At 39.8% G+C, this 14348-nt stretch overlaps 1 protein-coding gene and 1 non-coding gene across 4 annotated transcripts in view; one reads left to right on the top strand and one right to left on the bottom strand.

The window, feature by feature from the left end:
• USP6NL (USP6 N-terminal like) overlaps window positions 1-14348 on the top strand; it is a 171640-nt gene that overhangs the window by 84990 nt on the left and 72302 nt on the right. The window contains exon 1 of one of the 3 annotated variants that reach the window (XM_047740865.1): window positions 7984-8005. The exons of 1 other annotated variant lie outside the window; for it this stretch is intronic. In XM_047740865.1, coding sequence (XP_047596821.1) covers window positions 7999-8005 — 7 coding nt within the window. In that variant the 5' untranslated portion in view covers window positions 7984-7998. Of the gene's footprint in view, window positions 1-7983; window positions 8006-11099; window positions 11243-14348 lie in introns of those variants that run through there. One more of the 3 variants, XM_047740864.1, reaches the window with a different exon arrangement.
• LOC125108105 (U6 spliceosomal RNA) lies at window positions 3517-3622 on the bottom strand. Its single transcript, XR_007129790.1, has one exon. It is a non-coding gene; the product is annotated as a U6 spliceosomal RNA (small nuclear RNA).

Raw genomic sequence — 14348 nt, 5'->3', positions numbered from 1 at the left:
TAATTCATCCTCTCAGAGGAATTTAGAGAGTTAAAATGATTGTTAGCATTATGATGCATGTCATTCTTTTTTTGGTGTTTTTTTTTTTTTTAAAAGAATTTATTTTTAAGTAATCTCTTTACCCTACCAGGGGCTCAGACTCACAGCCCTGAGAACAAGAGTTGCACGTGACTTGTCTCTTTTCTGTTCATGTCCTTTTTTTGTTTTGTTTCCATGCTAGTTGATTTTTGTTTTATTGTTTGGTATTGAAGTAACTTTAGTCTTCATATGGCACAGGGCTGGAGAAATTTATCGTTTACATTGCATGATCTCTGTAGGTCACATCTCGGGGGGTTTATTCTGTGTTACCATAGCAAATCAGAGGTACTTCCAAAATACTACCTGCTTTCTTTTTGAGGCCCCTAAATTTTGTGTTTTGCTTTGGTTTTATTTCACTCTCACCATGGGATTTGGTGTTTGTGAAATGAGTGGAGAAAAACAAAGCTACTTTGATAGGCACTAAACTAGGCATCTAGGCTCCCTCGTCAGCTAGGTGACCCGCTTTTGTACACACAGTCCATGATTCAGATTCATGCCTAAGGAAAATTACCAGTTGTTACATATGATGACCTTTAGGAGTGTTGAAACTGGTGAAACATTAAAATCTTCACATGCCAATGATGAAAGCTGGAGTGTTTTGTGCAATATTTATATACTACAAATTGCCAGTAGTAGTGTGTTGGAAATGTTGTATTTTAAAGTTTGGTAGAATTTAAAATTAATGAATCTTTATGCTGAAGAACCTATGTGTTGTGCTTAGGGGGAAAAAAGATGCAGTTAAAAGGGTTTAAAAAAAATAATACAAGACTGAATATTAAATAGAGGGTATAAATCAAATACAACTAAAAACCATGGACAGGAAACCTATGTTTCCCTGCTCCCTTCCCAGGGTCTGGTGATTAGCAGCCGGTAAAGCATTAAAAAAAAAAAAAAAAAAAAAAAAAGGTTTGATTGTATCAGTATTGAGCTGCTCCAGTGTAACATTTGGAAAATTTTGCTTGCTTGTTTATAATAATCACAAACTAGGAAAATGCATTTTTTGTGTGTGTAAAACTCTATGGCAGCTTTCTGATATCAGTGGAAGGAAACTTTGAGAACTTGGTTATCTGAAAGTGCACAGGAATAAGGAATTTGGGGAAGTCATTTTCAGATCTAGGAAGATTTTTCTTTTTATTGGAGGAGGATATTCATTTGCGGAAACACAGTCAGCACTGGTAGGTTTGAGCACACTGACTCAGCCAGACCACTTCCTGGTTACGGTTCATTAGTTTCTTGGTAGCTTATACCTTATCAATTTACAGATATGCAGACATTCTCTTTCTCGCTTCACTTTTATGGCGTTATTGGCCAGAGGATGGGCTTTGTAGCCCTCCAGATAATGGGTTTGTATTGAGACTTTGACCCATAATGTAGCTTTAGACGAGTTGCTTAACCTCTCAAGTTTCATTTTCTCATCTGTAAAATATAAATGCTAATAGACTGTTTGAGCATTCAGTGAGCTATTGTATGTACCTAGCACAGTGCCTGCTGAGTAACAGCAGCTCAATAACATGAGCTGTTAATAAGCACATTCTTCTTCCTTCCCCAGCAGCCTTCAGTGTAGCTGCAGCTTCTGGCCAGTTTTCCCTTCAAAAACACCTCCTTGGCTTCCTGTTGATTGGAGGGCATTTCCTTGGCCTCTTGCCCTGATTTAATGCTACTTTGAGGATCCCTTTTGACAGATTCTCTTGACAAACCTTGGTATATTTGCTTGCCATTTCATTTATTCAAAGATTACGTGGAGTGATTAAGAGCACTCTGGGGCCTTATTGCATAGGCCCAGTGCCACTGCAGAGCGGTGTGATCTTGCAAGTTAATTAACCCAACAATTTTCTTGGCTGTGAAATGAACAATAATGATACCTACCTCAGTTTGGACGTGAGGTCATTACGTGAAATAACATGCATAAGATGTTTAGATTGTGCAAAAGAAATGCTAGCTGTTATTATGAGCCAGACTCTTACTTGGTATTTATTATATCTAGTCTCCTGATCAGTGACTTTCATATGTGTATAACACATTTGATGTTTGTTCTGTAAAATAAATCTCACTTATACGAGGCAGGCCAACACAAAATTATTGGTACAGTAACAGTAACAGTAACAATGGAGAGAATACATGTTATATTAAACATACATACAAATGTGAGATGTGCATATATGATGTTCTTAGGGTTTATTACAGGAGGTGATGACTGTAATTCTATGTTATGAGAGTTATGTGGTGCTGTGCTTGGAGCTTAGGGCACTTTTGTAAAAAAATTATTTGAATGGATGACAGCTTCAGTGTGATATGAACACTTAGATTTATTATTTCCCAAGTTGCTGGCTTTTGATAGCTTTTTTCTTTTTTTTAAAGTAGTGTCCATGCCCAGCACGAGCCCAGTGCAGGGCTTGAACTCACAACCTTGAGATCAGGACCTAAACTGAGATTAAGAGTTGGATGCTTAACTGACTGAGCCACCTAGGCACTCTTCAATGGCCTTATATTCTGATTTGAACCTAAGAGCCATTCAGGAACCAAATAATACTTGAATAGTCATACTTTAAAAAAATGTGTTAATCCAATTTTTTTTGTGTGCTACTTTGTTGTACTAGGTGATACTGAGTTCTTGTTTTTGTATGCCATTTTAGGCACAGTTTACTATTTGCTTATCATTTTTTTATTTAAAGAGTCGAAAAGTTACCATCAGGTTGAAAATAGAGTTTGCCCATGGACGGGACTGGAAGAGATTATGCTGAGTGAAATAAGTCAAGCAGAGAGAGTCAATTATCATATGGTTTCACTTACTTGTGGAGCATAAGGAATAACACAGAGGACATGGGGAGCTGGAGAGGAGAAGGGAGTTGAGGGAAATTGGAAGGGGAGGTGAACCATGAGAGACTATGGACTCTGAAAAACGATCTGAGAATTTTGAAGGGGTGGGGGGTGGGAGGTTGGGGGCACCAGGTGGTGGGTATTGTAGAGGGCACGGATTGCATGGAGCACTGGGTGTGGTGCAAAAATAATGAATACTGTTATGCTGAAAAAAAAAAAAAAAAGAAAATAGGGTTTGCCAAATTATCTGTGGAGTTAATTCTGTACTACTGAGGTGGGCATTCTATGAATCCTCTTCCATTCCCTTTGCCTTATGTGTGGTCTACAGGAATCCACTATAATTGCTTTGTTTCTTGTTGGTATCCAAAGGGCTGAATTCAACATGAACTTATAGTGAATATAACTGTACATGCTTTCAGTTCTGAATGAGCTGAAAGTTGTGGAAGTCAAGTAAATGAAGTAGATTCAACAGAATTCTTTCCATAGTCATAGAAATTAATTGTGAGGGCATTTGAGTTTGTATCTACTAAATGCGCAAAGTATTTTAGCAGAGTTAAATTTAGTATCCATGTGGTGACTGGTCACTCAACTATTTTTGCAGGTATTTTTGTTGTATTTGTGTGTTTTTTGGAATGCTTCATGTATGTGCATGTCATCCTTGTGTAGGGGCCACGCTAATCCTATGTATTGTTCCAGTTTTTAGAACGTGTGCTGCTGAAGCGAGCACCACATGTTTCTTGAACATTTCCTATTATCCTAAAACATACAGCTTACAATATAGGAGGTACAATTGCTTAGGATCACAAAGAATATTTCAAAAAGGTGTTCTTGGACTCTGCATCATTGAAGTCTATTTTGCACAAATAGTAGACAGTTCAGCGTGGTCAGTTTAGAAGGCTGCTGGAAAGAAAACAACCGTTAGAATCACAATTAGATTTGTTTCTAAGAAAAAAGTTGTAAGAACCAGCGGAGGTGAGAAGAAATATAAAAAGATCAACCATTTGTACTTCATCAAAATAGCTTGGTGGTTAAAAACAGGGCTTTGATGTCAGACAGCTTTGACTTTTAAGTCCTGTTCTGCTACTTACTTCCACTAGGATCAGAGTGATTTAACCTCTCCACACCTCAGGCTTCCCATGTGTAAACTGGGGATAGACATACAACTACGAGAGTAGCTTGTGTATGTGAGGTTATGCGTGGTAAATGCTCAGCACAGTGTCCGGCACCTCGTGAACTCTCACTAGATAGACTGTAAAGTACCCACGAACAGGGAGTTGTCACCAATGAGTCTTGTGTCGTCTTCTAAAGCAATCATGCTGCTGGAAGAGCAGCTAAGGGATGATCCTGAGTTTGCCGGCAACCTGTAGGCGGATCGAAGTGAGTAAAATGACTCATAAGCTTGTCTTGGTGCTAAGTATCTGTTGTTGACAATTTTGTCATTCAACCCTGCCCCCAAATGTGGGAGTTAGACTCATATTCAACAGCTAGTAATTATGCTTCTCATCAGTAGTAATGGTATTTAAATATTGTTACATCACTCCATATCCTTTTCCTCTATGAATCACCTTACGCATAGGCGTAGGAGGTTCTAGTCTGATTTGGGGAGTTCTAGGGAACCGAGAGTGATACTGTTTCTTTTCTTTAAGAAATACAACACAAGAGACTGACAGAGGTCAAAATGTCTACTCTTGTTGGCTGATCTGAGGACATGACATTAGAGCGGAAGTGAAAAGGGCTTAGTAGCCCATCGTGACTTAGACTTACGCTGTGACTAGCATGGCCGGGCAACTGCAGGCCTCCCCTCAAGATGGGTGCCTTCATGCGTGAAGAGTAGACCAGTAGACCATGCCCCCGGGCATGCCCCCAGGGGGACTGAGAGAGAGAGGGAGGAGTTCAACCACGCCAACCTCCAAAGTCCTTCTGACCCCATGAGAGGAGTGAGGGAGAAGTGGCGGGAGAGTTCTGGAGTGTTCCTTTAGCTGAAGTGTCTCCACATAGACTTGAAGCACGATGGTAGCACACTCAGCCAAGTGAACAGGACTCCCTGTCAAGAAAGTGAGACTGCAAGATTCTATGAGTAGATTGGGGAGCTGGCTCAAGGACGACGTGAGGAAGGGACAAACATCACACACAAGTCTGTGGTTTTCTTCATCTTTCAAGAGGCTCCCCTATCTTTCTCTTTCTCTCTTTCTCTCTCATTCCCTCCCTACCTCCCTTCTTTTCTTCCTTCCTTCCTTCTTCCTTAATGGATATGAAGGACTTATAATTAATTAGAAGTGCTAATCAGAAATAGGTTGTGATTTCTTGTATCTGAATTTTACAGTCTTAATAAAAAATTTTTTTAAAGATTTTATTTATTTATTTGACACACAGAGAAAGAGAGACAGACAGCACACAAGTAGGCAGAGAGGCAGGCAGAGAGAAAAGTAGGCTCCCCACTGAGCAAGGACCCCGATGCGGAACTTGATCCCAGGCCCCTGAGATCATGACCAGAGCTGAAGGCAGACACTTAACCAACTGAGCCACCCATGAGCTTTAATAAAAAATTTTTAATGTTACCTTGAAATAGAATAAAAACAAAGCTGATAATCTTTAGTAAAGGTATGCTTTCTGCAGTGAAAGTGTGTCTGGAAAATAGTTTAAAATCTAATTGTTCAGGCAACTGGTCAATCAGTTGAGCGTCCAACTCTTGGTTTTGGCTCAGGTTGTGATCAAAGTCATGGGATGGAGCTCTGCTGCCTTTAGGCTCGGTGCTTAGCATGAAGTCTGCTTAAGAGGTTCTCTCTCTCCCTCTCCCTCCCGTTCAGGTCCTCCCCAGGCTCATGCTCTCTCTCAACTAAATAAAATAAAATAAAATAAAAATCTAATTGTTAAAAATGAATAGATATCTTAGTGTTTAGTTGGTTGAATAGTTCACAATAGTGATACATTTTGAGGAGATATTTTTATCTTTTTAAGATATATTTGGTGAGCAGCTACCCTGTGTTAGGCACTGTGATAGTGATACCAAGGTGAATGAGATAACTATCTTTTGTTCATGACGCTTACAGTTAAATAGACATGTCAACAAATGTATTCAATGAGATATTATGGGTATCCGTTTGGAAGTACGCTAGAACAAATGAAGCAGTGGCCAGTTTTCCCTTATACCAGTGGGAACTAGTAAGGTAGGTCCACTATAATTCAAGATTGAATTTGAGAAAAAATGATCTTCTCAATTATAATAAATCTTTGTCAGTAATTTTTTTTATTTAAAAAATTATTTTGTTTCTCATCTTTCTAAAAATTAGGAAGCAAGTAATAGAAGCCTACCCAGGAATTATTGTTAAGCCTCTAAGTTTAAGTATCTTCTTAGTTATGGAAATATTAAATACCTTTGCTGATACTAGGTACTCTGTTTAAAATATCTGTGTTCTGAAGGGTGTTAAAAGTATATGCTTGCAAACAAAATAAAACAAACAGCCAACCTATCAATTATAAAATGTTGATCTTTTTATTTGTATAAGGAAAACTCAGACCTTGAGAATTATGGGGGAGACTCTGTGAAAGGGAGCTTGAGATGTAGTTGCGAAGCTGATTGGAAGAGAAGTCATATGAGCAGTAGTTTTATTTACCAAGGTATGCAAAAAAGAAGGCCGGTGGGTACAGCTTGCTCTGGCCTGTATAGCACTGTAGGTCTGTGTAGGTCCCCTGGATCACTGTGGAAGAAAGAGGGAGATCAAGTCAGGGGAACTTTGCTCCCTTTCTCCTTAACCTTACCTACCCGCTTTGCTGGGCAATTGGGCTTCTGTGTAAGAATTTGTTTGAAGTAATGTGTTCTGCAAATTTAATGAAAAATTTAAAAACTATTCGTTTAAAGCATGATATAGTAGAAAATATTGATACCATGCTGATAGTGCTGTAATAGAAATATTTTGAGTGGAAAGATATAAATCCTCTTCACACTGATAATTAAAATAAAAGCTAAAATTGAAGAGTATTTAAGCTTATATATTTTGAATTTTTTTATGGTATCAGACAATGCATATTAAACCAGAGAAATATGAAGCTATTGTACAGACACTTGTGTGGCTGTTTTGAGAGCAAATCTGGGCATTTCTGAACACTGGGTTATGGCATTGGTTCTTTCATATATTTAGCTTCCTGCCTTTGGCTGTCCCTTCCTTGATCACGATTATTTATAGTAGTCTTATAATTTTAGCTATGATCCGAATCTTTTGTTGTCTTATTCCCAGTGAACATGAGAAAGAGAGAAGGAAGCCAATGACTTTTCCAAGATTATTAACTCCAGTGGAGGGAGGAAGAAGGAGAGAAGTAGGTTTTGGGGGTTGTACAGTTTTTGATAAGACGTTATTTAATATGGAATTGAGTTATGAGAGATGAAAGTGGGGCTGGACTGGAGTGCCAAGGCATGTTGGATTACAGATGACCTCCCAGTGGAGGGAATGGGCAGAGACACTGGGTTAGTTGGCACAGGACTGGCAGGGGGTCGGTATCCCCTGGTATCCTGCCATGCCGTTTCAGAATACGCTTTCAGGGGTGGGGGGCTGGCGCTCGGGTATATGGAACTTGTAGGTGCCCGCACTTCATGTCATCTCACACAGTGACCAGTCACAGTAAGTGGCATTTCAGGTTCTCTTGTGACTAGTGCACCTGCTTTTGTTTAATTTGTTTTTAGTTATGTTTTCGTGTTAATTTCTTAACTCTGCCTATTCCTCCTTCCAGTATTCCTTCCAGCCTTGGATCTCGCACATGACAAAAATCAATGCTGACGTCTTTAGGAGTGGTGCCTGTTAAGATTTTACCATCGAAAGAGCCTCACTTTTGGTCCGTCTTAGTCGGGGCATGCTAAGCAAGTGATCACAAACACCCGAAGCCTGCGTAGGCCCCGTCGGTGCCGAGGGCCTCTTTGGGCTGAAAGATGGGGTGGAATGAAGGAACTCAGATCACAGACAAGAATAACTTACTCAAATTATTTCAAGATAAAAGAGCATTATTTGTATTGAGCCGGAAGTGAAAGCCACTGGGAGCTGAAGCATGAAGCAGCTTGGGGAGACGTCCTTCTGTCTCTTTTTTTAGTCGTGGTGACTCGCTTTGCTCTGCATGCCAGGTACTGTTTTCTTCTCTGCAGCAGCTGCTTTTCTCAGTTTCCTGGCCGTTTTTGCTTCCTGTTTTCCCCCTAGCCTTTGGTCACCACTGCCTAGTAAGCCCTTCACCTCCTGATGTTTTGTCTTTAACTCCCACTAAAAATGGACTCCCATTTTATCCTCGTTCACATCCCTTAGAGAAGACTGGTGGAAGAAATTAAGGCATCAGGAGGCTTTGCACCTGTGGAAAGGTTGCGGTAGATACTGTGGAAGCGTTTGAGCCGGCTGAACTCTGTCTTCTGTGCTGGAGCTCTGTCGCTTGCTGATCAGCCACCACGGTGCTGCGAGTGGCCGTCTGGAAGTTGGGAGATGCTGCAAACTAGGTCCCTGAGCCCTTACTTCTTCCCCCTAAGAATCGGTTGCTTCTTAGTGGTATTGGCACACCGCTGGGTAGATCTGTAGACGTTGATATGCACAATCTCCGAGATGAACTGTTAAAAATGAAAAAGAGTAAGGTGTAGAATTATTTGTAGAATGATTCTACTTTTTGACTAGAAAAGGGAAATTGAGGTCTGTGTGTACGCATGGATACGGGCAGGGTCCTGTATAGTGCGGAGAATGTTTTTCATAGGTCACAGCAGCTGCTTTTGGGAAGGGGACTTAGGTTTGGAGTGGGGTCTGTGTTTGCAGATCAGAGTTTGGTTTTGGACACTTGGTCTGAAGTTGATTGTGAGCCTGAAAAGTTGATAAAATTCTTACGTGATCAGAATAATGTCAGTATCATATGATCACAATAATGTCAGTATCATTTACCTCAGTCTCAAATGTTAGGATGTACCTAGGAAGGAAGTAAAATCCTACTGTTGAAAGTGTCAAGGTCACTTGAATTCATTTCTCTTATGTGCATCCAATTCAAATGTAAAAATGCCTTGTATATATTTCTTTACATTTGACTGTGACTTTTATCACTTTATGCTTTGCTTGTTCTGAGATTTCCAAGTCCTTTTACCCTCTTTTTGGAGTCTTTTATGTATAAGCTTTTACTGTATCACTAATAATACCCACTTTCTTCCTGAAGACACCTTGTATTCCCTGTTCAAATGTAGGCTGGCTGCTCTCTAGGCAACTACACAGTTGGCATCTGGAAATGTCTAATTTTAGCCTCCTGTGTCTGCCCCTCTTTTTGATTCTGTTAAAGAAAAAATTCTGGCACTTGTTAAAACAACAAAGAAGACTTTGTTCAGGACGATTACAGTTAGTGTCCAGACTGTTGTCAGTATTGTAGAGAGATCAGGCTCCCCTCCAGACACAGTAAGGACAGCGGGGGGATTATAGTCAACAGGCAAAGCAAAGGAGTCTGCAGGTAGAGGTGAAATCGAGGGTACGGGGGTCCTTGCTACATTGACTGAACAGGATCCTGGGTGGAGGCAATGCCAGGATGACCAGCTACAGACTTGTGCTACAGCTGGGCTAGGCGGGCTGGACACAGGCTGAGGCCTGGTCAGGAAGAGGGTTAGGAGGGGCCTGACTGAAGTTTGAAAAAGGAGAGAGTCTCTGTCAGCTCTTTCTGTTGTCTTGTTTTTCTGTCGTGTATCCTGAAATTCTTTTTAAAAGAAACATTGCATAGGCAGTGAACTTTGAACCATTATATTGGTCTCCTATCACTGCAATAACAAATGACCGCAAATGTGGTGGCTTAAAACAACACAGATTGACTCTGTTACAGTTCTGGAGGCCAGAGGCTGAAATCAGTTTTACTGCGCCATAGACAAGGTGTCTGGCTGGCTGGTTCCTTCTGGAGCCACCAGGGGAGAGTCTGTTTCCTAATCTGTTCTAACTTCTAGAGACCACCTGCTTTCTTTGGCTAGTGACTCCTTCCTTTCTCACAGCACTCTGGCCTCTTCCATTGTCACATTTTCTTGTCTCCCTTGTATATGGTGCCTTATGACTACGTCGGACCTGGCTGCATGATCCAGAATATTCTCCCCATCGGAGGAGCCTTACGTAATGACGTCTGCCAATCTCTGCAAATCCCTTTTGCCTTATAAGGTACACTCATAGGTTCCAGGGGTTGGGATGTGGACATCTTCTGGGGAGGAGGTGTCATTCTTGAGCTCAGCACAACTCATAATATCTAGAAATGTTTTTATTTTTTCTTCATGCTTCATTGATAGTTGGGCTTGGTATAGAATTCTAAGTAAATGATAATTTTTTCTTAAAACTTTGGAAGCGGAGTTTCATTATCTTTTAGCTGGGAAGAAGTTTTGATACCAGTTTGATTCTCATTCCTTGGTATATGACTTGAAATTTTTCCCTCTCTCTAAGCTTCTGAGATCTTTTGCTTATATTAAATGTTACAGATGAGTTCAGCTGAGTGTAAACTTAATGCATTAAGTGTCCAGTTACGTGTAATTAACATTCACAAGCATGCCTCTAACAAGGCTGTTGCGTTTGAGCAGTGGTTTCCAAAGTGTAGGCCCTTGACCATCTGAAAGAAGGAAGCATTGAAGGGAAGACAGAATAAATAGAATGGAAGAGAACATTTCACAGTGCCATCCTACAGTAATTATACACATTGTTTCACAAAACATGTGTTTCACTTGTATATGTGTGGTGTCTTAAAACTTCCCCAAACTTTCCAAAACCTTCCAAAATTTAGCATGTATTCTACTTAGTGTCTGAAACAGAGGTTGCAGTCTTCATGTTAAAAATTATGTTAAGATGTAACATCTGTTTGAGGGGAACATTCCTACTTAGCTTTAGTTTAATGTTTTCAATTAAAATTGTCTTTGTTGCTTCATGACGAGTTTTATGCAAAGTGGTCAGCATGGGGCTGATTCTGCAGTACGAGGTGACATGTTGTAAAGTTGTTTGTTTCAAGCTCCCGTTTGTCGTCGGATGGAATGCTGGGTGTGGGCTGGTATGGTTCATGCTCGGGATCTAGCCTGAAAGACATGTTTTTACCCGCAACAAACATCATCTTTGTTTGGATATCTGTAGTCCGTGTAACCACAGAAAGGTCTTTTCTTCTCCCCTAGAAACGTTTTCTTTCTTGTACTTGTTTCACAAAGTGTTTAAAGCAGAGCTGCCTTCCACTTTTCGGTTTCAGTTTGTTGCAAGAATGTGTGAGGCACCACCTAACACTCCTGGTGTGCTTGAGAACTGTAAAATAATAATGAGATCTTGGAGTAGATAAGTCTACTCTATGAGGACTGAAGCTGCCGGTCATTCCCAAGGCCAGACCAATTGTCTAAAAAAGGGTAAAGTACTTCTTACATTGGAATAGTTGATTTATACATAATAATTATCTGTCAGACTGGACGGGAGGAAAAATGTCTGTTGTCAATTTTGTTTTAGTGGATTGAATTTGAAATTTAATAACTTTGACTGACTTGTTCATTACAATTTGGGATTAATTGAGTGATACTAAGTTACAATGCCTGCTTTTTAAAAAATGCCATTCAGGAGGATGCTTGCTTCTTAAAAGTTCTTGTGTTTAAAGGGAATTAGACGTCTTCGTAAAATGTTGTAGTTGTCAGTTTTTTAAATGTGTCATAAGACTCAGTAGCTGTCATTATCTTCCATAAATTTGTACCCAGGTATGTTTTCCCGTATACTTGAGTATTTAGTCCAATGTCTTTTGATTTTTACTGCTTCAGATATGCCTCTTTTACTTTGGAACATTGTTACGTTAGATGGGAAGTCAATAAAAATAATTTGATTTAATTTGGCTTGAGTAATGTAATAGAGATTTCTTAAATTTAATAATGGCATGTGATTTAAGTACTGAGTAACACAACTGTCTTTGTTAAATAGGTTCCTGGAACTTTGTGCACACTTGCGCCCAGACACAAGACAGCTGCTGATAACCCTTTGTAATCAATGTTCTAGGGCACTCTTTGTTTTTGCAGTGGAATTTCTAAATAAGCACTCAAAATGAAACCAAAGGGAGGATTCTGGTATAATTCTTAATAAACTTCTCAACTACAGATCAGACATTATGAAACAATATAACCACAGTGAAGTCTGTGTACGGATATTACTGCTTACTCTAAAGATTATTGCCTCACAATGTGGATTATTAAATTATGTCTCTACTACTCCCTCTTGGAAAGAATTGGCATTTAGACATAGTCTCTTCAAAGAATCAGGTTTGGCTGTATTTTATAAAATGAGTTTGACTTCAGATTCATGCTTTTTTTTTTTAGAACACATTTGTCAACATTATAGAATTTTCTCTCCACAGGGAAATGCAATGATAAGAAATTTCTAAAGGAATTTAAACATTTAGAGCTTACTTTCTTTGGTTTAGAGCCATGTCAACTACTCTAATCATATGAAAGTATGTGATTTTTCTCTCATAAAATTAAGATAGAATTTCATTCAGTTCCAGTATGGCCTCTGTTACATGCTTAGGTTTTCCTTTCCTGAAATCTCTAGACTAGAGATCATCTGTGGAAAGCTTGCTGTCTTTCAGTTCACCACAATGATGCTTTCTCTGGATACTTTGCATCTTGTCAGCTCCATACTGTTTCCAGTTCTTGTCTTTATACTTTTAAACCTGTCATTGTTAAGTAGGAAATAGGGTTCAGATTCTAGGACTGGTAGCAGGAATGAAGGTGGTATTGACTATATTCAAAGAACACACTCATCCGCTGACTTCGGCCTGACCCCCATAGATCTTCACGCTTAGTTGTTCTTATAATGGAAGTGGAATTTAATAAGTAGTCAACTTTCCTAGTTTGAGTTTAATTTCTATTAATTTGCTATCCCTACGCCTTTGTGGAAGCAGGGGTGTAATGTTGTCAAGCTGGGCAATAGAAGAGAGAAAAGGTATTGACAGGGGTCTGTAAGTCTGGACTAGGATTATGAATATATAATTGAGTTGATTATCCCAGACTTCTGACTACATTAGTTCACTGTGAAAATCTAAACTAGTCTGAATTTTTGTTATTTTATTGAACCATTCTATTACTTATTCACGTTTCTCCCAAAGGATAGCGTATTGACACTTTGTAGTCTGAGAAAAGCAGTGAATAAGCATTTCCCCCCCCCCCAATAAACGTTTAAAAATTTACACATTTCCCCCTTTTCCAATTTTTATTGTTATATCGATGATCTCATTGGCCTAACTCCCTAGACTTGGAATTGTTGGGGCGTACCTGTTTTTAAGATTCTGCAGACATGTTATCAAATTGCTTTCCACAAAGATTTTTATACACTGATAAATGTCCCCTCAGAGTAAGCTGCCGCTGATTTCCCCATGCTCTTGTCAACAGTGAGTAACATCAGTGCGGTGTTTGGTCAGTCAGAGATAAGTACAAAGATATTTTAAAGCTTGTATTTCTTTAGTTTCTAATAAGTTTGATTTCTTTTCCCCATGCCTTGGCTTTTATATTTAGATTTTATTTTTACCAGAGCTATATTTGGTTTAAAGATTCAGCAGTCTGTATGGCTTATTTTGAAAAATAGCTGACTGCCATACTCCTCCCTCCTCACAGTCCGCCGCACAGAAGTAACCACCTTCCACTCCCCGGACTGCTTCGTTTTCTGTTTTCTTCCATGGTGCTAGATGGCATGCCTGTGTTGCCCTTCCTGCTTCCGCAGTCAAGCCGGGTCCGCTGGTCTCCTGATCTGGAGGGCCAACATGGGGTTCTCTTCCCTGCACCCAACCTCTTTCACACATCCCTTCAGTCTCAGGGACTTGACCCCTTTCGTCCGCGTTCTGTGTTCAACCCCATCCTTCCCCTCCTTAGGAGCCACCATTTGCTGGGCCTTTGAGGGAGGGGATTTAAAGAATCCCTCTGTTGTCATTTTAGTGAGTTTCAAGAAGGATGGATATAAAATGTATGTTCCATCGGCCATCTCTCCCTGGAAGTCCTTTCTTGTGTCTTTAGTAATCATTTTTAGAAAGTAACCCTTAAAAATACTGGCTATGAAGTCAATTGTAGCTGGATGTGAATCCCAGTTTTGCTCTTCATTAGTTCTGTGACCTTGGACAAGTTCGCTAAAATCGCTAGGCTTCATGTTTTTCTGTCTGAGTGATAGAATTCATGTGATACCTATCTTAGAGTGTCGTCGTGAGAAATAAATGCGACAAGACATGTAAAGTGCTTTTCACTGTATCTGAAGCCTGGAGACCTCTCACTATCTGCCAGAGAGTTCCCGAGAACACAGACATGCTTGCGGCTGCTATCGTTAACTCTTGGGAATTTCTTGCTCATGGCCTTTGCCCAAATTTCCAGTGAAATGCTTGTTTTTTTTCTCCTTGATAAGAGGTGCCTTTGATATAGCCTGTTATTATTGGTCTTTTGTTTTTCCTTATGGTACTTGGGATGTAACCATATGCATACTATTTCATGTTAT

The sequence above is a fragment of the Lutra lutra genome, chromosome 8 (genome assembly GCF_902655055.1).
Source record: "Lutra lutra chromosome 8, mLutLut1.2, whole genome shotgun sequence".
Classification (NCBI taxonomy): domain Eukaryota; kingdom Metazoa; phylum Chordata; class Mammalia; order Carnivora; family Mustelidae; genus Lutra; species Lutra lutra.
This window is presented reverse-complemented; position numbering and strand designations above follow the sequence as displayed.